Source organism: Pongo pygmaeus, chromosome 22, assembly GCF_028885625.2.
Source record: "Pongo pygmaeus isolate AG05252 chromosome 22, NHGRI_mPonPyg2-v2.0_pri, whole genome shotgun sequence".
Taxonomy (NCBI): domain Eukaryota; kingdom Metazoa; phylum Chordata; class Mammalia; order Primates; family Hominidae; genus Pongo; species Pongo pygmaeus.
Genome location: NC_072395.2, coordinates 39,619,087 through 39,644,395, shown reverse-complemented (window position 1 = coordinate 39,644,395; position 25,309 = coordinate 39,619,087). Strand labels below are relative to the sequence as shown.

Below are 25,309 nucleotides of genomic sequence, written 5' to 3'. Positions count from 1 at the left end.
AAATACTTATGGCTAAAATGAGACCAAATTTTTTTCCCTGTGCAAGTATTAGGTCAGCTAATTACAATGCTGTGGAGAATTTTGTTCCTAATTTTGAAATGATTCATTTATTTCACGTTTATAGAATTTGTGATCTTAATTTCTATGCAGTAAATATGCTTTCAGCATTGTCTTCATTTTTAACATTAATTCTATATTTAAAGGAGTCCATGCTCTGATTTTTTAAAGATTTTATAACAAATTTACATATTTTTATATCTCTGTTTCTGTTCCAAAGGGCTCATGATAGAGAACAACTAAGAACATAATTTTAATAGAAATAGATCTTATTCATTTGCACTAATAAAAAAGTATCTAAATTTCTCATATATATATTAAATAAATTCAATTACCAAAATTCCTTGAACAGAAAATGCTTATAGTTTACTTATTTATTTTTTTTCATCCAATCTAGACTTTCTCACTTTTGAATATGTTGGTTTAGTTAGGTAGCCTTTTGTTTCAATAAAATAATCCTATTTTATCAGTAGCTTATAACATGAATAAAGTGATTTCAGAATAACAAAAACCAAAGAAAAGCAGTGTGGCACAATGACAAAGCTCAGTTATGTCTTACTTTGTTTCAAAAGAGCATACTCAGATTCCGAATTGAAACAGTGGTACTCCCTGTAGTGCTATTAAAGATGAATTGAAATAACTTAATAACTTTGAAATTGTAACCAAAAAGCTGACTTAAGTCAATGTAAGTGAAAGTGTGGCCATAGAAACTACTAAACCCACTTTAGAGATGATTGAGGTGCTAACATTTCAACTACAGAGCATGGGAGGGAACTAAGAAGATAGTCACAGCCCAAGATGATAGAAAAACAAACAGATGCATCTTTGTTAGAAGACTAAACGATGTCACAAAACTATATTATAAAACCTTTTAACTTTACTCATAGAAAGCTACACAGGCTTCCACTCAGAGCCCATTTATTCGTATTTTACAGTTCTACCATTTTTCTGTTCTAATTTTCTAGGCCACTCAGTTTTTTAAGCAATAAAATAGTCATGATGGATGAGGGTGGGGAGACTTTAGACAGGTAATCTGAGAGCAAGAAATGATACTATTTAACAATAAGAGAAAAGCTGTAAATAGCAGCCCAAAAACATGAAAGGCACAGTGGTCTGGCACCATTTTCTAAAGGTCAAAAACCTTATCTCACCAACACGGTCCCTCAAGTTAGTGCTATATTTCAGCATGATACAATAACTGACACACAGAAAAAAATGATTTTCAGTTATCTAGGAAAGTTAAACTGTGACCACTATAAAGGCAGAAAAGCAATTGCTATTTTTAAGCAGGTAATCTCACAACACATATACAATTTTTCAATGGTACCTAAAGGATACATTATAAATGGGAATTCCATTTATGTCTAATATCTTACCCCACCCCCTCTGACCTTCAGCAATACTGGAGAAATGAGGTCAGAGAGTAAAGTTAAATTCAAAGCATTTGATTTATTTTTAAAATTATTAGCCATAAGTAGCTGGACATTTGTAGCACTCGTCCACTGCCAAATGTAAATTCATTACTACTGAGTGTTTCCTGATTTAGTTCCAACAAGAAATATGCAGCAATTAGGTTATGGTTGAAAACCCAAGTGTGCTCACTCTAAAGTCACTGTGTCTGCAGATTTGTGATTCAGAAAAGGAGAAGCCATGTCTCATGGGACCCCCCCTACGCCCAACCTTGGCCAAGATACTTGTAGACATTCTGCAGTGTTTATACAAGCTAGCTCTAGGCAAGCTGGCTAGGAGTATGATCCTCAAAAATAAAGGTAAGCACTGGCAAAGAAATTGTGCAGTGAAAGCAGGTTATTGAATTTCCTTTCTCAAATGCTTACTAACCTTGAGTCCAGAAAAGACAGCTGTGTCTGCTGTATCCCTGAGGCCACGGTGCCAGATGATGAGAAAGGCCACGACTTATGTAGATACAGCTCAAGAATACTCACAACACAGGTTGCTAAGGAAAATCTATAGATGGTTTTGAAAATTCGTCATGTAGTGTAAAGAGCTAAGTTTACAGCCACTTACTGAACACAGAACTCTGCACATAAAATGATATTGGAAAACCAGTTCTCTGAGTCTTTAGTTAAGTATAGACTGTAAACCTAGCCAGGAGAGCTTAACATCAGTTTTTAAGGTGGCGTTAATAAAATTCAAAGCCAACACTATGGTTGTATCTTGATTTTCATACTAAATATGCTCTTTAATAGAGTGTGCAAATAAGACATATAATTTAAGGCCACGGTGACTTATATTTTTAAAAACATTCCTTTATCGTCTATCACAGGGAGTCTTTAATTTAATTTCCTTGCCATTACATCTGCTAAACAGTATACCTAATGCATCTAACAGCTTCACACCCAGACCCCTTGAATTGCTTTTTGACAACAATTGTCTGGTTTTTTGAAGTGCTCTTGTTCATTCTTATATCACTGGGCCCAAAATGAGTGATCAAAGAGCAGGCAAATGCACCCATTTTTCTTTTAACATTAGACATTCAAGTAAAGACCTAAAAGCTGAGGGGCAAGGGCAGTGAGATGAAGAGCGGAAGCAAAGGGAGATTGTAAGCAGTGGTGTTAGGCTTCTTTGGATGAGTTTCATTAGGAACATTAATTGATTTCTCCTACATCATGAATATTTGGGTCATACTTAATTTCGTACCTGCATATTGAAAAGGAAGAAAGATGGAAATAATTTTAGTGCTAGAAATAGGGAAGAAAAAATTGAAAACAATAAAGAACAACAACTTTGAGACCGGGCATGGTGGCTCACGCCCTGTAATCCCAGCATTTTGGGAGGCCAAGGTGGGCGGATCACCTGAGGTCAGGAGTTTGAAACCAGCCTGGCCAACACGGCGAAACACCGTCTCTACTAAAAATACAAAAATCAGCTGGGCATGTTGGCACATGCCTGTAATCCCAGCTACTCAGGAGGCTGAGGCAGGAAAATCACTTGAATCTGGGAGATGGAGGTTGCAGTGAGCCGAGATTGCACCACTGCACTCCAGCCTGGACAACAGAGCTAGACTCCAACTAAAAACAAAACAAAACAAAGAAAACAACTTTGATAACTTTGGTTAATCATTAATATGAGAGACAAATAGTACTATAAGTCAGACATATAAAACTAGAGATTTTTCTGTTCCATTTCCTGGAGGCATGGCATTCCTTCCAACACCTTTAGTGGAATTCTGCCAACACATTTTCTTACTGGTTCGCCTCAAATCACAACACTTTACTTTTTATTTTTTTGCCTTATTTTAAGGATTTAGTTTAACATGAATGGTAAAAATATGTATGCAATATGCACACATTCCTATTGACTTTCTTTCTTTTCTTTTTTTTTTTTTTTTTTTTTTTTTGAGGCGGAGTTTCGCTCTTTGTTGCTCAGGCTGGAGTGCAATGGTGCGATCTTGGCTCACTGCAACCTCCGCCTCCCGGGTTCAAGCGTTTCTCCTGCCTCAGCCTCCCTCCCAAGTAGCTGGGACTACAGGCGCCCGCCACCACGCCCAGCTAATTTTTGTATTTTTAGTACAGACAAGGTTTCACCATGTTGGCCAGGCTGATCGCGAACTCTTGACCTCAGGTGATCCACCCGCCTCAGCCTCCCAAAGTGCTGGGATTACAGGCATGAGCCACCGCGCCCAGCCTGACTTTATTTTATTGTCTATCCATTTATATATATACAATGTTAAAACAAAAGGAAGAAGGAAGGAAGGGGGAAAGGGAGGAAAGGAGGGAAGAAGAAACTTGTCAATTTGTAGAACAGACCAAACACAAAATGTTCCCAGCAAGGTCCAGATCAAATTTCAGACTACGATGAATTAGAAAATATGTGAAGTAGGTGTGAAGAAGTGGTTGAGAATAAAATTAAAACAGATTAAGAAAAAAATCAGCAGTAGGTTGGATGCCTCTAGAGGTCACTAGAAATGATACTGAAAGGTTGATCAGTTTCCCCTTTTACTCCTTCCCCAAACTGTATACATTTCTTAAACATATAAAATGTATATCCAATCTGTTATTACTTAGATTTTAAACATTTTATGCTGTGAGATTCAGACTTAGGCTCTGTATTGACTTTTGTTATTGTTTCTTGGCACCATTCTGCCATTTGGTAGAGATGCTTATACCTATTTTGTTGCAAAAGGACATAATTCAATGTAAAAATGAAATTATATATACTTTGGCATAAACAGAAATTGATGCAGCTACAAATCCTAGTACTGAGAACATTGGCATAACACATTAATTGCAATTCTGAAATAAATTATTTTAAGCAAGAAAAGATCATCTCCACATGTATGACCTCTAAGGGAAAATTATAGAGCTGATATATCTTATTTTTAATAGAAAGCGAATGTGTTATTTATTTTTAAAACTTACAGTTCTAAGTTAAGCTTTTTAAAGAGATGCCACATCTTGAAATCTCCTTGTTGGAAGCCGATTTCAAATTGTTTGCATTACACGTTTCTTTTTCACTTGTCATCTACTAGTGAGGTAGAACAGGTGTCAGTGACTCTGTATGCATAGTCAGGTGGTGAGTTATTTTGACTCCAGAAAAATGAGGTAGATCCATGCCATGTGCATGCACACATGGTAAAGACTTCCTAGCTAATATTTAGTTACCCAGTCTTGTGGTCTGTGCTTTTTAGTAAAATTTTTTAAAAAAACTTTCTTAAAACAGCACTTTTGAAGAATTGGAAAACATTATTGCAGACTCAGAGATTTGTTGACAGTCTTCTAACATCAGCAATCTGCCAAGCATCCCCTAGTTTATACAGTACTTCTTTTTTGATTCTGCAATGAAGATAATGTTTTTCGTGGAGTTCTGAAGCCCTAATCGCACTCTGTCTTATAAACAAAGCTTAGTGAGCTTTTACTATCATTCTTTCCTATCGACTTGATTTTCATGTTTTTCTTTTAACTTGGTGTTTTTCTCCCAAAGTTCTCTTTGGCTGGATTCTTATTTTTAATGCTTTTTCTGGCTTGCCTTAAGAAGCTTTACATTTTCAAACGTTCTGGCTCAGAAGTTAAATAGGAACTTTGCTCTTTATTCATTTTCATATAATGCCCCCAACAGATTGACAAATTCTAAGGTATTCACTTTGAAGAAATTTGAATGTAGTCCTTAAAAATTTGTAGTATACTTAAAATATGCTGAATATTCTATTTCTCAGTGGCACATAAGGATTTGAATATGACTTTTTTGTTGAATAAAAAGAATAACTGTAATACATCTAAAAGGCTGTTAAATATGCTGGGATAGAACTACCATTGCTTTGTATTTTTCTGGTCACCCTTAATATCTTTGTTAGCTAATTTCACATTTACAGTATCACAGTGAGAAAAGAAGCATTATGCAGATCTTGAAAATAAATTAGGGAGAGGTTAGCTAACTTAGCCAGGAGCACTCAACCATTTAGTATTTCACCAGAGTAAGACTTCAGACTGGGTGTTTCTTCCATTAAGCTCAATATCCACCACTTAAAGGATCCTTACACATGGCTGCCCTTTAGCAATACAATCAGGCAGCTACTCACATGCTAAGAGAAGCCATATGGCGTCAGAAGAGAAAGGCAGGCTCTGAGCATGAAACCATAACAGCTGTGTGACCTTGGGTAACTGGTCTGCCTCCTATGGGCCTCAGTTTCCTTATCTGTAGGATAAATAAAAAATGCACTAGAATCTGCCTGATGGGGTTGTGGTGAGGATTAAATGAGCTCATATATGTAAAGAACGGAGAATAGTGTGTGTAACAAATATTTGTTATTTTATTGCTATTATAATAATTGTGTAAATCCTAAAATCAAGTAAACAGAAAAATACAGAAACAGATGGGCAATATGCATGCACATGTGGGTGACAAAAGAAAATTAATGATGTTAACTCACTGGACAGGGAATCTTAGGGAAGCTTTTGCGGGGAGGGGAAGGAGAGGACGAGGAAGCAAATTTAAGGTTTTGGATTCTCATCGTCCATGTTCCAGCTTCTGTGGATTCCCCATCTCACCCCTCTGCCTGTACACCCTCATATATGATGCAATGAGATGCCTACCTTGTTTCGGCAGATAGATCCAAATACTCAACAAACACCGATTCCATTAAATAGACATAAAGCAAATAGTATAAAGACTAACTTAATCCTAAATTATCAAAGACCATTTTTTCTTTTTTCACTGCTCCTTTGTTCTGTGAATCTTGAAAACTTTTTATTAAAATTTTATCAGTCTGAGAGAAATACTTTATCTCCTTGACTTTATTGGAAGGCCTTCAAAGTTAGATCTGGGTCATTTTTCTGTATTTCAGATACCTAATGTGTTTTCTAGAACATTGTAGGTGCTGAGCAAATACTTGTCGAGTGACTGTAAGAATGAATGAGGAGCCAGCTTGGCTATTATTTATGGAATTAGTGGAAAGGAGACATGTGATAGGCACATGGGGAAGGGGTGAGTTAGAAATGGGTAATGGGTTATACAGATAGAGTGCCAAGGACAAACTCTGTTTCTCAAAATGGTAGAGTAAATGCTTCATTATCGTTATTATTATTATTATTATTAAAATTCACCATCTGATTTTCTCTAGGTCCACCCCAATTTTGTTTAGTGCCTTAGCACAAGGGCTATTTTCACAACTAATCATTACAAAATAATTTTATTCCATCACACCCCTGCCAACCTCACCTCTATTGTTACAGACACTCCAGAGCGTATCACCCCCGAGAACCCTGGAGGGTATCGTGCGTCCAAGGGGGCGCCCAGCCTTGTCCCCACAGAGCCCCTCTCCAGAGCATTACACTGCAGATTCATGGGTGCCTCGTGCTCCAACACCAGCCGGGGCATTTCATTTTTAGATCCATGATTTTAGCGGTGTGAAACCTAAACACAGAGCCGTGGTCAATCTCAGTTATTCTTGTAGGTAACTGTTTGCTGGACCTACCACGAAAGCAGATCCTGGGCCCCGAAGAACTCCCAGGACAGACCTACGATGCCACCCAGCAGTGCAACCTGACATTTGGGCCCGAGTACTCCGTGTGTCCCGGCATGGATGTCTGCGCTCGCCTGTGGTGTGCCGTGGTACGCCAGGGCCAGATGGTCTGTCTGACCAAGAAGCTGCCTGCCGTGGAAGGGACGCCTTGTGGAAAGGGGAGAATCTGCCTGCAGGGCAAATGTGTGGACAAAACCAAGAAAAAATATTATTCAGTAAGTGATTTTCTCATCAGTCAACGCCTGGAGGCCCAAGAAGTGAAGTGCATTCTTTGATGGATATGGGCACTGTCCTCAGAAGGCTTTATTTTCTAATTTAAAAACTTTTCATTTTGAGGTTTATTTACAGCTTCTTCTTTTACCCACAGTAGCCATTCTCAGTGATCCAAGATTTACTGGGGAAAATGCAGATACTAGGAATTTATTTGCAGTTTACATCTTTTAACAAATACTTAAATTAGACAGAATCTGTAACTCAGATTCTGTCTAATTGAGACCCCAGGTAGGACCCTATTAATTGCTTTTGGGGAGTTTACTTTCAAGCTTCTCTTGCTAAAGTTATCAGAATATAAGTATTTAAATTCAGTAAGGAGGTAATAGCAGAGCTGATACATGTGGTCCTTGCGCATATTTGGTGAGCTCCAAATGGTCACTTTTTTCCCCTTGACAATAAGTTAATCTAAATTTAGGAGCTAAAGTAACTTATGACTGCTCCGGGGAAACACGTCTGCCACTATATACACAGCCCAGCTTCAGGTCAGCTATTAATTTCAAGGCCTGAGTAAAATATGTACTCACTCTCAAACTACAAGATTTGCAAAGTCCCTAGAAGAGAATTACCATGTGCCCATTGCCTGTATCTTTCTAGGGTATCACCCAACCATTCATCATCAGATAACCTGACACAGTCAGCCAGAGGCAATTCACAGATTCCCTCAGCAAAGCAGCTGATCATATTCTTCCTTTCAGAATCTCTAAGCTCCCTCCCGGAATGTTTCCAGAGAAATAGACTTAAGTTGCCATAAAAGGGCTCTTCCTTCCCTAAGGGGTGTGTCTGCATGTATGGCATGAGTGCATTTCAGTATCTGTCACATCTAATTAGGAATTAAGCCAAGTTGGGTCTGGTACATTTGTGAATGTCATGGAGTCGGTCACAGACAGGATGTGGGATGTCAACAAAGGGACTGCAGAGTTTTACTGCTAAAGAGATGCAAACACAATTAAATAATGCCCAGTGCCATGCAGATCCTTCAGCATTATACGTTCAAATAAAGATCCAAGATCAGAGTGGACAAAAAGTTACCATGGTTCAGTGATATTAACAGAGATGGACCATATTAGAAGACATAATTTACAATGGTCCGTAGAAACCAGGAGGTAATAATCTTTGTGGTGTGCTCAGTACTTAGGATGATGCTTTCAGATCTTCTAGTGCTGGAGTTGGGAGGGTGGAAAAGATGAATTGCTTAGCACTGGAAATGTGTTGCATTTCCAAAGTATGATCATGTTAAATTCAGTGAAAATATAACTGTATCTGTGACAAAGTTTCTACTTTGTCATTAAATGCAAGTGATTTCCAAATGGACACTTTCAATGTTTTTCTCTCATCGGAGTTAAAATATATTCTATTTCAGACGTCAAGCCATGGCAACTGGGGATCTTGGGGATCCTGGGGCCAGTGTTCTCGCTCATGTGGAGGAGGAGTGCAGTTTGCCTATCGTCACTGTAATAACCCTGCTCCCAGAAACAATGGACGCTACTGCACAGGGAAGAGGGCCATCTACCGCTCCTGCAGTCTCATGCCCTGCTCACCCAATGGTACGCTGCTCCCAAGTGTCAGCAACCATCATATGCTACATGTCATTTGTATTCTAGCAATAATGAATAAGGGAAGCTGGGGAAATAAGATTAATCTTATACTGCACAGTTCCACCAATATGCAGATCAATAACAAACACATATGTGTTTTTTTTTTTTTTTGAGGCAGAGTCTCACACTGTTGTCCAGGCTGGAGTGCAATGGCATGATCTTGGCTCACTGCAACCTCCACCTCCTGGGTTCACGTGATTCTCCTGCCTCAGCCTCCTGAGTAGCTGGGATTACAGGTGCACACCACCACACTTGGCTACTTTTTTTTTTTTTTTTTGTATTTTTAGTAGAGACGGGGTTTCACCATGTTGGCCAGACTGGTCTTGAACTCCTGACCTCGTGATCTGCCCACCTCAGGCTCCTAAAGTGCTGGGATTACAGGCATGAGCCACCACGCCCAGCCACATATGTGATTTTTAAGTTATTATTATAAGCAATATTCAGAGAATTGGAATAAATAATCACCATTTTGAACTCTATGTATAGATAAAATCCATCAGCACTGGTGAGTAAAGAGACTGTGCAAAAACAACAACAACAACAACAACAAAACAACCTTTGCATCTTCCCCTTAAAATTAACTATTTACACCCACAAGAATATATCTAAGTTTCCGAACTGATAAGGTAATACTGTAACATGTTTGTTTTCTAGGTAAATCATTTCGTCATGAACAGTGTGAGGCCAAAAATGGCTATCAGTCTGATGCAAAAGGAGTCAAAACTTTTGTGGAATGGGTTCCCAAATATGCAGGTGTCCTGCCAGCGGATGTGTGCAAGCTGACCTGCAGAGCCAAGGGCACTGGCTACTATGTGGTATTTTCTCCAAAGGTAACTACACACCAACTGTCCAGAAGCAGTAGGCGTACTGGTGGAAATTATTTGGTAGAATGAAGCCTGTGGACACCAGATGTAAACAGTTATTAGTTTGGGGTCAGTTAGATTTTGGAAGGTTTTTATTTTCATCTCTATAACTTCTATATTTTCAAACTTTACACAATGAATAAAAATTATTTTATAAACAGAACAAGTAAATGTTTTAAAAGCTATATTTAAAAGGTGTAACTCACTGTAAAAGGTGTAACTCACTGTCAAGGAAGGCAAATTGTGACCTTAACTTTAAAGTAACCATGAAAACAACTAGTATTTCCTAAGCACCATTGTAAAGGAGACTGTAAAGCAAGAAAACTTTTTCTATTTTTCTATGATTTACTTAAGAATTCCTTTGATGAGCCATGGAGATGGGTTTCAAGATCATATACCTCTGACTCAGGCTTTTGAATAAGTCAAGAACCCTTAATATGAATCAATGTCCCTCTAGTTATATATGTTATAATATTTGTGTATGTGTATAATATTTGTGTATGGAACATGCCTTATTTTTCACAAGTGAGCATTTTCTAAATCTATAGCAGAGTTTTATTCTAATGGTCAGTGTTATACAGCAGTTTACAAATTTGTAAACAGTTGCTACATTTAAAATCACCTATGGCTGGGCGCAGTGACTCACACCTGTAATCCCAGCACTTTGGGAAGCTGAGGCGGCAGATCACAAGGTCAGGAGATCGAGACCATCCTGACCAACATGGTGAAACCCTGTCTCTACTAAAAATACAAAAATTAGCTGGGTGTGGTGGTGCATGCCTGTAATCCCAGCTACTTGGGAGGCTGAGGCAGGAGAATCACTTGAATCCAGGAGGCAGAAATTGCAGTGAGCCGAGATCGTGCCACTACACTCCAGCCTGGTGACAGAGTGAGACTCTGTCTCAAAAAAAAAATTACCTCTGAAACTTGGCCTTCAGATATTTATAACATGTTATTGAAAAACAAGTTAATGTCCAATTTATGTAATTTTTTAAAGACCACGTTTTTGTTAGAAAATAATGCATTTTCACTTAAAAATATTACACAGAAGTAAAAACATAAAAATCACCTGAAAATACCACCATCTGCAGAGCTATTAACCTGATGAAGTATATTCTACTTCAATTCACACACACACACATTCACAACATATTCATACACATGCATAAAAAGTTTTCTATATACATAAATATAAAACTTACAGGCTTATTTATATATATGAATGTATATATATTATATATACTCACATGCACAAGCCACAATCTATATACACACTGTTTTATAACTAGCTTTTAAACTATACACTAATCCATTTATTCAAAATATATTCAGTCTCTTCCAGTAAGTCCGTTCATCTAACTTCCCCAGACTCTTTTTTCCGTACTAATTTGGTTGTGTCTCTTTCAGTGTCTGACAGTTCAACACACAATAGGGAATGCTGTCCAACCATGACACAGTTTTGAATATCAAGCTTAGATTTTCAAATTTGTCATTATAATAACAACTATGCAACAAAGAAGGATCTTTGCATTCTCAGGCCTGCTCATATTCAGTTCTGCACACAAATGATAGTCCAAAACACTAAGTGAAAAGATTACTTCTATTGTAAAAAGCCAAGGTTGTACCGTGAGAATGTATTATGCATACAAAAACGAAGATGAGTACCTTGTGTCTCTTAACACATTCAGAGGTAAGCTTAAGAGAGAAAATGTGTAACCTAGGCATATCCAAAATCTGCTTTCCGGCAATATGCCAAGGATTTTTCAGTTAGATACTTCTGGAAACTATGTTTTTTGGCTTTTTTTTTTTTTTTCAATGGACTGTCTATACCAATCAAACTCAAAAAATCACAAATGAGAACTTACTAGTTGACCAAAGGAGCAAATACTGATGCACACATTTCCCACTGCTAATGCATTTGCCATGATTCAGGTGACCGATGGCACTGAATGTAGGCCGTACAGTAATTCTGTCTGTGTCCGGGGGAAGTGTGTGAGAACTGGCTGTGACGGCATCATCGGCTCAAAGCTGCAGTATGACAAGTGCGGAGTATGTGGAGGAGACAACTCCAGCTGTACAAAGATTGTTGGAACCTTTAATAAGAAAAGGTAATATGATAGAACCTTTGTCTTTATATGAATTGAACAAAGCTTTAGACTCTTGCAAAATTGATAAAGGGGGATTCGTATTACATCATAAGCTATCTGTACGAGGAGGTCTAACGTGGCTCTAGAAACACATTTTAAATATGAGAAGGAAGAGACAGGAGATGAATAAAACTCTGATTGCTCAGGGAAAACTCATGGCGCCTCTGGAAGCAGATAAACTGCAGTAGCCATGGAAATCAATAGCTTGTAGAGTCAGAAAACTGAAAAGAAAAAGTGGGGGACATTCCACTTTAGTGATATCTTGCAGATCTATTGTTATTCCTAAAACATAATTTAGGGAAGGTTGGTTGGTTTCGATCTTAACTATATTTTTAAAAACAAATTCTCCTTACACTGTGTTTTCCTTAAGAAAATATTTCTCCTTGCAAAATGTAAGTTCATTGCAGTGGTGTGGGCAACAATCCTAGTGAAGTATCTCTACTCTCTAAAGAAATATATACAGCAGTGTCTGTCTCCTGCTTCCTCTTGTGGTCCTAGATTTTTGCTTTAAATATTCAAGTTTATAAAGTACCAATTTCTGGCATAAAATATGCTATCAAGTAGCATGACTGAGTTGACTAGAGTCTGGTAAAATACAGGCTTGCCTTTCTTCCCAAACCACTCTTAGGCTGAGTGTTATTAGTCAAATATGTATTTGTATTCTTGATGTACGTGCTATGTTGTCTGTAACTTGAGAGTAATATGCAAACCAAATTAACAATAGGATTTATTAAAATAATTAAACATGTTAATGTAAAAAACTATAAATTTTCTCTGATGTGATTTGAAAATATATGGCTGAAAAATTTATTCTGAGTTAAAATATGCATTACTAATTCTATTTGCTAATGAAATAATTATTCACCTAATTGTGTTAGACTATCTATGTCAAAAACCCTGCATGCCCAATTACATCCTGCATTTTTATATGTTTCAAAGATGTAAAACACCCTGGAGATGATCAGTCCAACCTTCTGTTTTAAAAATGAGTTGGACTCTGAAAATATAGGAGTTAGCCAATTCTCCATGGCTGATGAATGCCAGAGAAGAGCAGACACCATAACTGAAATCTTAGAATACACAGATCACTTTGAAAAAAAAAAGAAGAAAGAGAAAGAAAGAAAGAGAGAGAGAAAGAAAGAAAGAAAGAAAGAAAGAAAGAAAGAAAGAAAGAGAAAGAAAGAAAGAAAAAGAAGGAAAGAGAAACAAGGAAAGAGAAACAAAGAGGAAGGAAGGAAGAAAGGAAAGAAAGAAAGGAAAGGAGGGAGAGAGGGAATTCAGGAATCAAATTAGAAACAAAATTACTTTTAAAAGGTAATACCTTATACACTTTATGGTACATATTCTCTTCTATATAAAGTTATAAACCACTTTTAAAATTGCTAAATTTAGCATTTTAAGTATTTTTATGTTGACAACTAATGTCTGCACATTTTTTCACATGAAAAAGAAGAAATTCATTATAGCAACAAGTGGTATGCAATGTAACCACCTGAAAATTGGTTTGACCAAGATTCTACTATGGTACAAATGACATGTTTGAGTAGTTCAAATTAATTACCTAGGGAGGCCATAGTAATTTATATGATTTATGAAAAAGAACATTGATCTCATACTGGAATATTTGTAATCAAGCTTTGGCTCAATGATTCCTTAGACATGTGATCTTTGAATTGTCACCTAATTTCTTTACCATGAGATTTCTCAAAAGTAAAGTGGAAATACTAGTAATTATTATCATATGGTTAATAAAACTGTTGTGAAGGTGAAATGAGGTAATACATATTAAAATTTTTCATCACGTTTAAGCCCATTCACAATATGTCCCTAATCTTAACTCGCTCCTCCCTCAGTTTTCCTCATCTTAGTAAATGGCATCTCAGTCTTTCTACTATTGAGGCCAAAACTTTGGAGTCACGGTTCACGTCTCATTTTCTCTCACACCCCACATCCATCCATCAGCAGATCCTGTCGGTTCTATTTCCACCACATCTTCAGAATCCCCTCACCACCGTGCCCACTCCCACCGCAATCCAAGTGTTCATCAGGTCTTGCCTGGACTAACACTGCAGTCTCCTCACTGACCTCTGGATCCTTTGCTCCTCAATCTCATCTTACCAAGCAAGGGAAGCCATGGCTATTACCTAAATCAGATCATTGCATTCCTTTGATCAATAGCCTCCAGTGGCTTCCATCTTACTTAGAGTCAATACCCAAGACTGTTTTGTAATCTCTAAGGTGCTAAAAGATCTGGCCCCTTCCCTCCTCTATGTCTTTTCTACACTGTCCCTTTCTCGTCCTCTGCTCTGACCAGAATGCACTTTCTGGCACTTCAAAAACATGACACCAGGTGTGAGAATGCTTTTTCCTCTGCCTGGAACACTTTCTGCTATTAATGAGCAGTACACCTTCCAGAATCTCTTTAGGTCTCTGTCAAATGTCCCCTCCCCAGCTGGTGGCTACCATAAATGAACAAGAGGACTTCTCCTCCATTCCCACCACTATTGTGCACCTTCTTATCTTACTCTGTTTCTTCACAGCTCTTATCAATTGATATCACAACATATTTTGTTTGCTGGGAGCGGAATAAAACATCCCTTCCCTGACAGTATGTTGGAATATAAATGAATATATTTCTTCACGACAGACATTGCCCTTGGCACTGTGCAGATAGCCCTAAACAAAACAAGACTCCTTTGCCCTGCCAGCCATACTTTGTAAGAGTTATATGAAAATTGCATTCACTTATAGTAGTCAGGAAAGCTGGTTAGTGTCTGGAGTTTAAATGATACCAAGCAGGATGTAAAGGAAAGGAATCAGGAATATCAAGAGAATCATCTTTTACTAAGGCACTAAAAAATCAGGGCACTAGTACTCAGGTTTACCAGTGCTTGTGAAACTCAGTTTGAAGACCTGCAGCAATACTGACCATCATACTAATTCTCATCAAGATGACATAAGCTCTAAGGAACAAGGGCAAACACCCAAAAAAGCTTCCCTTACCCTTTATTCTTTATTTTACTTACTCCTTACTGGGCATCATTTAAACTCTGGACATAACCAGAATTTAATTTCATTTAACTGCTATAACATATGGCTGGCAGGGGTCAGGATTTTATGCCTGGGGACATAGTGAAAAAGAGCACTAATTGGAAGTCAAGACCCTGGCCTTTTTTTTTTTTTTAAGACAGAGTCTCACTCTGTTGCCCAGGCTGGAATGGCACCATCTTGGCTCACTGCAACCTCTGCCTCTCAGGTTCAAGCGATTCTCCTGCCTCAGCCTCCAGAATAGCTGGGATGAGAGGCATGGGCCACCATGCCGAGCTACTTTTTGTATTTTTAATAGAGACGGAGTTTCACCATGTTTGCCAGGCTGGTCAGGAACTCCTGTCCTCAGGTGATCCCCCTGCCTCAGCCTCCCAAAGTGCTGGGATTACAGGCATGAGCCACGGCATCCAGCCAAGCCTGGCTTTTAAGCCTAACACTGCCACTAATCAGCTCTAAAGTGAACTTGTTCAAATACTGTCATATATCCCCATTTCATACTCCTTTTGTGTAAGATGATATATTTATCTCCAACTACCTTTTGTTTAGACAGGATCTCATTCTGTTACTCAGGCTGGAGTGCAGTGGTGCAATCATAGCTCACTGCAGCCTCAAAGACCTGGGCTAAAGTGATCTTCCCACTTCAGCCTTGCCAGTAGCTAGGACCATAGGCATGCACCACCATCCCTGGCTAACTTTTTTACTTTTTGTAGAGACAAGGTCTCCCCTGTATTTCCCAGGCTGCTCTTAAACTCCTGGCCTCAAGGAATTCTCCAACATCCCTTTTGACTTTCTTTGAAGCCACTATAGTTTCATGGATTATTTATTAATATTAGGTACTACAAAACACATCTGTAACGAAATCTGATCTGTAATGTACTACAAAAATAAGAATAATGAATCGAGTTAGACAGAATAAGGAATGCCCTGAGCATTGCATCATCTCTCTTCAATACTGTAGGAAGCTTTACCACCTGTGTAGCTGTCACTGTAGAACAGATTGCCCTGCAGACAGGGGGCTTCCTTGGCGATAAGCTTCCTTTCCAATTCAGAGGAAACTCTGGAGTAAGGGAAACACACTTGGATTTTTAGCATATGAATGAGAACTGGAAATGAGACAGGTCAGCTCCACATGTCAGTCAAACTGCTCAAGCCAATAGTATTCCTGTTTAAATAACTAGGAAAGTGAAGGGACCCTATTATGAAATTACTTAAAAAGGCAAAAATGTGGACAAAAGTTGACTCCTCATTTCACCCTTGGTGCTTAATTAGCATCTCCATCCTAGCATTCCTCACAGGTTTATGGGTATTAAAGATATTTATGTCTTTCCCCATTTTTTGTCCAGCTGATGGCTCTTTGAAGACTTATATGTCACTCACCATAAAGCCTTTCTCAATCTATCGTATCTTATGGGCACTAAGAATTCAGAAAAATTCTCTAAGTCATTTTTAAAAACTCCCCTTTTATGATGGTGTTAGTAATATCATTACCCAATTTCAGAATTGCATGCTTCATTTAGTGGCCTGTCCCACGAAATCCAGAATTCTAGTAGAAAGGAATGCAGAGACTCTACTCACCTCTAGTCCAAAAACTAATTAATTCTGTGTTCCCAAGTTAGTGTGCACGTTGGAACAATGTGAGAAGTTTCAAAAGTGCTCTTGACTGTGCCCGACCCTGGAAGATGGGGATTTAATTGGTCTGAGGTGTGGGTAGGCTCTGAAAGATTTAAAAGATCCCCACGTGATTCTAATGTGGAAGCAATCTGAGAAATATTAAAGAATTATGTGAGATTAAGTGAAGGCATATTTTTGTCAGTTTGTGTTTAAATATATCCCATTTTGTACCAGAAAGAATGTAAAGTAGATTTGTAAAGATGATAGGATCTGATAAGGATGAAAATGGTTGTATAAATCTTGAAAGTTAGCATAAATGTTTTAAATGAAGGCAGGTTGCTAGCATCATCCTAATTTTGAACACCTCAATTAAAGTATATACAATACTGTAGTATAATTGCAATTTTCTCATAAAAAATAATTTTTAAACCCAATTTTAAACTAATCCATTAAAACTGTGTGTTAAGAGAAGGCTTTTTAGAGAACTTCTGTTTGTTTATTTATTTGTTAAGTATTTACTTATTTTTTCTCCTTTTTTTAACCACTTCCCCCAACTTCTTGTGAACATTCCTACTTCCAGTAAGGGTTACACTGACGTGGTGAGGATTCCTGAAGGGTCAACCCACATAAAAGTTCGACAGTTCAAAGCCAAAGACCAGACTAGATTCACTGCCTATTTAGCCCTGAAAAAGAAAAACGGTGAGTACCTTATCAATGGAAAGTACATGATCTCCACTTCAGAGACTATCATTGACATCAATGGAACAGTCATGAACTATAGCGGCTGGAGCCACAGGGATGACTTCCTGCATGGCATGGGCTACTCTGCCACGAAGGAAATTCTAATAGTGCAGATTCTTGCAACAGACCCCACTAAACCATTAGATGTCCGTTATAGCTTTTTTGTTCCCAAGAAGTCCACTCCAAAAGTAAACTCTGTCACTAGTCATGGCAGCAATAAAGTGGGATCACACACTTCGCAGCCGCAGTGGGTCACGGGCCCATGGCTCGCCTGCTCTAGGACCTGTGACACAGGTTGGCACACCAGGACGGTGCAGTGCCAGGATGGAAACCGGAAGTTAGCAAAAGGATGTCCTCTCTCCCAAAGGCCTTCTGCGTTTAAGCAATGCTTGTTGAAGAAATGTTAGCCTGTGGTTACGATCTTATGCACAAAGATAACTGGAGGATTCAGCACCAATGCAGTCGTGGTGAACAGGAGGTCTACCTAACGCACAGAAAGTCATGCTTCAGTGACGTTGTCAACAGGAGTCCAATTATGGGCAGAATCTGCTCTCTGTGACCAAAAGAGGATGTGCACTGCTTCACGTGACAGTGGTGACCTTGCAATATAGAAAAACTTGGGAGTTACTGAACATCCCCTGGGCTTACAAGAGACACTGATGAATGTAAAAGCAGGGGACATTTGAAGATGGCAGAACTGTCTCCCCCTTGTCACCTACCTCTTATAGAATGTCTTAATGGCATCATCATCATTTCCACCCATAATACACAGTAGCTTCTTTTTACTGTTTGTAAATACATTCTCCCTTGGTATATCACTTTATATCCCCTGGTTCTATTAAAATATCCATATATATTTCTATAAAAAAAAGTGTTTGACCAAAGTAGGTCTGCAGCTATTTCAACTTCCTTCCGTTTCCAGAAAGAGCTGTGGATATTTTACTGGAAATTAAGAACTTGCTGCTGTTTTAACAAGATTTAGTATATTTTCTGACTACAGGAGATAAAATTTCAGTCAAAAAACCATTTTGACAGCAAGTATCTGCTGAGAAATTTTGGAAAGTAAATAGATCTCAGTGTATCTAGTCACTTAAATACATACACGGGTTCATTTACTTAAACCTTTGACTGCCTGTATTTTTTTCAGGTAGCTAGCCAAATTAATGCATAATTTCAGATGTAGAAGTAGGGTTTGCGTGTGTGTGTGTGACAGTACTCAAGAAACTAAAAACTAGTTTCCTTGTGTTGGAAATTTAAAAGGAAAAAAATCGTATTTCACTGTGTTTTCAATTTGTATTTTCACAACTACTTTCTCTCTCCAGAGCTTTCGTCTGATATCTCACAATGTATGATATACGTACAAAACACACAGCAAGTTTTCTATCATGTCCAACACATTCAACACTGGTATACCTCTTACCAGCAAGCCTTTAAAATGCATTCGTGTTCGCTTTTTTGTTTTGTTCAAGGGTTCAGTAAGACCTATAATGTTTTGTATTTCTTGACTTAGTTTATTAGAAACATTAAAGATCACTTGGTAGTTAGCCACATTGAGAAGTGGTTATCATTGTTAATGTGGTTAATGCCAAAAAGTGGTTAATATTAATAAGACTGTTTCCACACCATAGGCAATAATTTCTTAATTTAAAAAAAACTAAGTATATTCCTATTGTACTAAACATTTTTCCCAACTGGAAAGTACTTGGTTGTACCCGTAAGTGTTTGAGTGATGAAATGTGATGACTTTCAGAAAGCTGTTTTTGTTTCCATAGCCTGTTTAGGTAGGTTGTAAGTTTGAATAGTTAGACATGGAAATTATTTTATAAGCACACACCTAAAGATATCTTTTTAGATGATAAAATGTACACCCCCCCATCACCAACCTCACAGCTTAGAAAATCTAAGTTGCTTCATTTCATTGGGATTTCTTTTGTTGTGAAACACTGCAAAGCCAATTTTTCTTTATAAAAATTCATAGTAATCACGCCAAGTGTGCCTATTGTTAAAGATTTGCATGTGAAGATCTTAGGGAACCATTGTTTGAGTTCTACAAGCTCATGAGGGTTTATTTTTATTATAAGATATTTTTAATATAGAAGAATTATGTAACTGATCACCATATCACATCATTTCAGTGGGCCAGGAAAACAGATGTCTCGCTGTTTTCAGTATTTTCTTAAGAAATTGCTTTTAAAACAAATAATTGTTTTACCAAACCAATAATCATCCTTCGAATTTTCATAGACTGACTTTGCTTTCAATGTAGAAATTTTTTTTCTTAATAAATTATCAGTTTGAGAAATGAGGCCTGTACAAGGCTGATAACCTATATTTGATGGAGATCACCCAATGCCAAGGGCAGAAAGCAAACCTAGTCAAATAGGTGGGAAAGAAAATAATAATCCCAGTGCCATTTGTCTGTGCAAAGAGAATTAGGAGAGAGGTTAATGTTACTTTTTTCCATTTTGGAAATAATTTTAATCAAGTAACTCAAATGTGACAAAATTTATTTTTATTTTTTGTGGTTATATTCCCAACAACATTAAAAAATACTTGAGGCATAAATGTAGTTGTCTCCTACTCTGCTTCTCTTACTATACTCATACATTTTTAACATGGTTTATCAATGATTCATGTTTCTCTCAAATAGTGATCGTTTACACCTGTCATGGAAACAATCCTAGAGAGCTTAGAGCAAATAAACCACTATTCCATGCTTTTAAGTAGTTTTCTCCACCTTTTTCTTATGAGTCTCACTAGATTGACTGAGGAATGTATGTCTAAATTCCTGGAGAAGATGATATGGACTGGAAACTGAAATTCAGAGAAATGGAGTGTTCAATAGATACCAAGAATTATGAACAAAGGGAAAATTCTATACAACTCAATCTAAGTCAGTCCACTTTGACTTTGTACTGTCTTTCACCTTTCCATTGTTGCATCCTGAATTTTTTAAAATGTCTAGAATTCAGGATGCTAGGGGCTACTTCTATAAAAAAGAAAAAAGAATTCATCTGAAAATGCTCAGGTTTGTAAGAATCTAATCTCACTTACATAACTAAGCACTCCATAATAAGTTTTATTAAGTACAAAGGGAGCCAGAAAAAAAATGACATTTATTTCTTCTAGATCAGAAAAATTTAAATTAAGCCCTGCCTTGCTATTTAGAAATATAAGGGCATTGTTATAATTTATTCAATGAATTTATCTTCCTTTGCCTTCCTGTGGAAACAGTTTTATCCCACTAAACTAGGAATTAAGGGATAAATCACAAACAAAAAAAAGTTGCAGCACTGAAAAAAAGTAATTTATTGTTTTTGCAACTGGTATGTGAATTTTTGTGATAAAATTATTTATTCTTATTTAACAAAAATATGTTCAAATTTTTCTATATTTAAAATGTTTTGCTGTTGTCCTACTTTTTAATTTATGCTTCATGTTTGTGTATAAAGTACACTTTTACACTTTGTGAGTTTACATAATATACAGCACTGGTTGCTTTTGTATTTTTTTACAGAAAGCTTTCTGTGTGAAGCAGGTGTATATGTATATATTCCTCATGTATTCTTATTCTGATACTATCATTTTTCTTTCCAAGGAAATTTTAATCTTTCATGACTAATAGTGTTCATTACTTGTACCTATGATAATAGGTCTTTTACATCACGTTAACACTAATTTTTCCAAGTCACAAATAAGAAAAACACTTATTCAATGAAACAAGGTGCAAGTTTTAAATTTGGGTACACAAATAGCCTAGAAGCTTCCTACAGATGCTAAGACACAGCCAATAATCAGATCCTTTCACTTCATCGAGAAACTTGGACAAGTCGATATGGATGTATTAGATGAAAGTTGTGTACACACAACTTCTGAGGGATACAAATGATAATAAAACCAAACGTTGTCTTTTTCTCCTTTAGAAACACCTCCTAAAATTAATATCATTTAGTCTCTAGTGTCTGTAGGATTCTACAGATGAGCACAAATAGATTGGGTTTGTATAACAAATGCTAATAGACGTAACTGTTTCTACAAATATGGGGTGTCTATTAAGAGAATGTGATGTTTTCCTACTACTGTTGAATCCCCTGGGGTAATTATAGGACTTGAAATAGGCAGAGTCACCTCTGATGACATCAGCTTGCCTCTGTGATTTCACAGTCTGATCCTGGCAATAAGACAAAGCACCCTTGGACACACAGCCAATCTCTGGTTGTGATATTTCCCCATTGATTCCTTCCTTGTTAACAAGGTCATTGTAATGGTTCAGGTGAGGACAGCAGCCAGATTCAAAGTCCAGAACTTGTGCTGTTACTTAGAGTTCACACTGTAAAATAACATTGAATTTAATAATGACCAAATTTTTCTAGTAGTCTGTGGCAGAGTGTATAATCTCATTGGCGTGATTGGTGAATATTACTAATCTCTTTATAATGAAATGATGCTCTACAAATACCTTATATTTGCTAACATTTCAAAAATACTAAATAAATGAAATAGCCATGTGTACAGAAATGGTCATCTAAAGCTTTAATAGAACCAAATTCAAAACAATGTATCATTTAGACACACAGAAAAGGAACTTGTATCTTTTCCCTATTATTTTTCTCATTTGCCAACAATCTATAGTTTTAGATTATCAAACAGATAGATCAACATAACTGGCTAGTACATTGAAAAAAATCTTCCTAAGAATCCTTTGTTAGCATAATGTATAGAGATAGTTTCTCAAATTATATCATCATGATGCATATAAACTCTATAATGTATAATTGTGTTTCATTTATTTAATGTATGAGAACATACTGAAATACAAAACCATGCATTAGCCAAAAAAATGGAATACAGGTGGTGTTCAGATCAGCAAAACATTCAATCTGGTAAATGCCTGCCTGGGGCTATGATATCATTCTCAATGTAGGTTTTATGGGAAAACTTGTAATGTTAGATGATGTTGGTTTTGAAAAAAACAAAGACATTAACATACACATTAGTTATCCCAGTTCATTGCATTCTACTAATATAGTTGCACTTTAGCAATAATTTTGCTGTCTCTGGTCTTTATTTTGTGGCTTCAACTAACTGGACCATGTGGACTGTAAAGGTCAAATGGAAAAAAAGAGCAATGGCCCCTCATCCTATAAGGTACTGCTAAATCAGAGTGACCTAAAAGTCTAACACTGTGAGGAAAACTGTGATTTGTAGGAAAAAACAACAAAGAAACAACAAACATGCTTTTTAATTTTTTTTCCACTTTCCTTTGGCACATCCAATGAACAAGTCTAATTTTTATTGAGGTGCTAACATCTTTTGTGACCAAATGTCAAATGTGGTATTTCTCAGTTATATTTTTCTACATGATTTTACAGTTTGCAGGAAAGACCTCTAAGCTTTGTGTCACGGTAGGGCACAACTTGATACTCAAAATTCGAAAAATAAGCACATCCAATGATTGTCTTGACCCACAGTGGTCAGTGACATAAACTGCATGTGCATCTGAGGACATTTAAGGGGTCATTAAAACTTGAGGAGCATCAGGCTGGAGTAGCAGACTTTTAGATGAGTCATATTTCAGCATTCACTAAGTCCTCAGCATTCTATTCAAACTGTTGTGTATATTTGGCCTGATTTTTTTTTCAACCTTTGCAATAGTTTATGTTATTAGTAAACACTTGGTGACTATATCTCAGCCTTTTCTTTAACAACTCACAATATATTAGAAACACGTCTACCTATACTGAGAGTATATTTACAATAGAAGACCACACTGTATGTGACTTTGTAAAGCTAGACTTTTGATTAAGAAATATATAATCTCTGGATGGTATTTTTGCATTATACACTCAGGCACAAGTAAACATTGATGGTTCATCTTGCTACAATTAGGAGTTGAAAAACACTACTTACGTATTTGTATGACCTATTAGTCAGAGGAAATCATACATATGCTTTGTAAATAGACTTTGCAGATAACTAAATAGACTGAAGAAATATGTTGCATTTGATAGAAGCAATCGCATAAATATTTGGTTTCTATATTAGAGTCTGTGAGTAAAGTCAAGTAATAAACCTAAGTAGGTATAACTGAGATTTTTAAACCTTGAAACTTGCTTTGATGGTAGAGAAAATCATTGAAGATTTATATACTGTATATAAGATGTAAAATGTAAGCTGCTTATTACCCTCAATTTTCCAGAAGCAATGGTATATAATGCAGTTGAAAAACCAAAAATCTTGGAAAACTAAGACGGGTCTTGTTTAAAATGTCTCTCAGCTTTGGCAACCTTCAAATCTTAATCAACTATTTAAAGCATTACTGTGTCTTGTAGCCTGCATTCCACAACAGCTCTGTTATTCAGGTAAAAGACTTGAACTGAGCCGTTTGGGACCTATACTGTAATATTTTCATTGAGGAACAATATCCTATTTTGTAAAGCATTTCCCTATGTGTGACTTTAAACTGTAAAATTAAACACTGCTTTTGTGGGTTCAGTGGGCATAATAAATATAAATTGTAAACTAGGTTAAAGTATGTACTGCATATAATATGTTTTAGAGTTGGAAAATATTGTTCATTTATTTTTAATTTTCTCATAACAGTGGTAGCACCAAGCTGGGTCTCAGGGAAGCCCTAGGCTCTTTATAATTTCTATCATTGCCAACCCTCTTTGGAATAGACAATTAACACCTTATCTTAAAGTTCTACGAAACTATTGCTTCAAATTTTTACCAGACTATCAACCCCTGAAGATTGCATACTATTAAAATTCTGGTGTTAAATTAGAAACAGCAAGCAACATACTCTACCGCTTCATTTTTATTTTTTATGTCTAAACTTAGTCCAGATACAAAGTTAAAGAGTTGAGATAATAATGCAAGCATAGAAATTAAAAAAAAAAAAACCTGAAATTGACTAGCAAAAGTCTATTTTATAACATTTATAATTTTAAGCTTCCTAGGACCATTAATTCTTTTTAAACCTGGAATCATTACTTTTTAGAGTACATTTCAAACGCTGAATTTCCCTCTCATATCAAACAGTATTGTAGAATGGTGGTACTTTAAATTTTCTCCTTAGGAGGATGTATGCTTTTAAAGAAATGATTTAAAACATCTATATTTTTTAAAAGATGGTATAATATATACATACACACTAGCTATCAAAATATAGCTAAGATTTGTTCAACATCTCATTGAGTTAGGCCCTGTGGTAATCACCCCACAAACTTTCTACCACAAATTTCTCTCCTTGCCCTTTGGCTCTTGTGATACTGGTATTAAGATTCCATGTTACACATAACAGTCACAATATAATAGCCATTAATTATTAGCTATTGGGTTGGTGCAAAAGTGAATCTGAGCGAGAGATTGCAGGGTGGTTGAAGGATTGACTGTGTGAGATTAGAGAAATGGAGGGAAGTGTTTACACCTAATCTGTAGGCTCCCTGAGTAAAAGCAAGAACATTCCTAAAATTCCAATGATAATGGTAAGGAAACTATGAAGAATTAGGCAAGCAGTAAGGATAGAGCCAGGAGCTGAAGGTAGCACGAAAGATTGTTGTTTAAGGAAAGAGGAGAGATAATTTGATTTAGAAAACTAAGAAATTGCTGGTAAGAGTTTTTCAAAAAAGAGTTTGGTATTTTACCATACAAACTCCTTCACAGCTGGAAATGAGTTGGGTCAGACAAGGTCAAAGGCATAAAAGTGGTAATGGGGATAGCTGTTGGATTAGGAGTAGAATGAACAAACGGGATGCTTAGAAATGGAACTCTAGATGTTTGTGAAGTCCAAATCATCTCTATTTCTCAGATTCTGTTGGGTCTTTTCTGATATATTATTGAGTGTTTTATCTGTTCAATTAAATTCATGTTTTCCCACAAAATAAATGATTATATGTCATTATGTAGATACAGGTGAGGGAGTATAGTAGAATAGCCCTGCTTTTTCTAGTTCCCTTCCATGTCTGTCACATAAGGAGACACGATGCCAGA

The 25,309-nt window shown here is 36.8% G+C and overlaps 1 protein-coding gene across 1 annotated transcript in view; it reads left to right on the top strand.

The window, feature by feature from the left end:
• Positions 1–23,840, top strand: part of ADAMTS5 (ADAM metallopeptidase with thrombospondin type 1 motif 5) — a 50,518-nt gene extending 26,678 nt beyond the window's left edge. The window contains exons 5-9 of the mRNA XM_054468794.2: positions 6,968–7,251; positions 8,670–8,853; positions 9,559–9,734; positions 11,700–11,875; positions 17,154–23,840. Coding sequence (XP_054324769.1) covers positions 6,968–7,251; positions 8,670–8,853; positions 9,559–9,734; positions 11,700–11,875; positions 17,154–17,721 — 1,388 coding nt within the window. The 3' untranslated portion in view covers positions 17,722–23,840. The remainder of the gene's footprint in view (positions 1–6,967; positions 7,252–8,669; positions 8,854–9,558; positions 9,735–11,699; positions 11,876–17,153) is intronic.
• Positions 23,841–25,309: the final 1,469 nt, after the last annotated feature.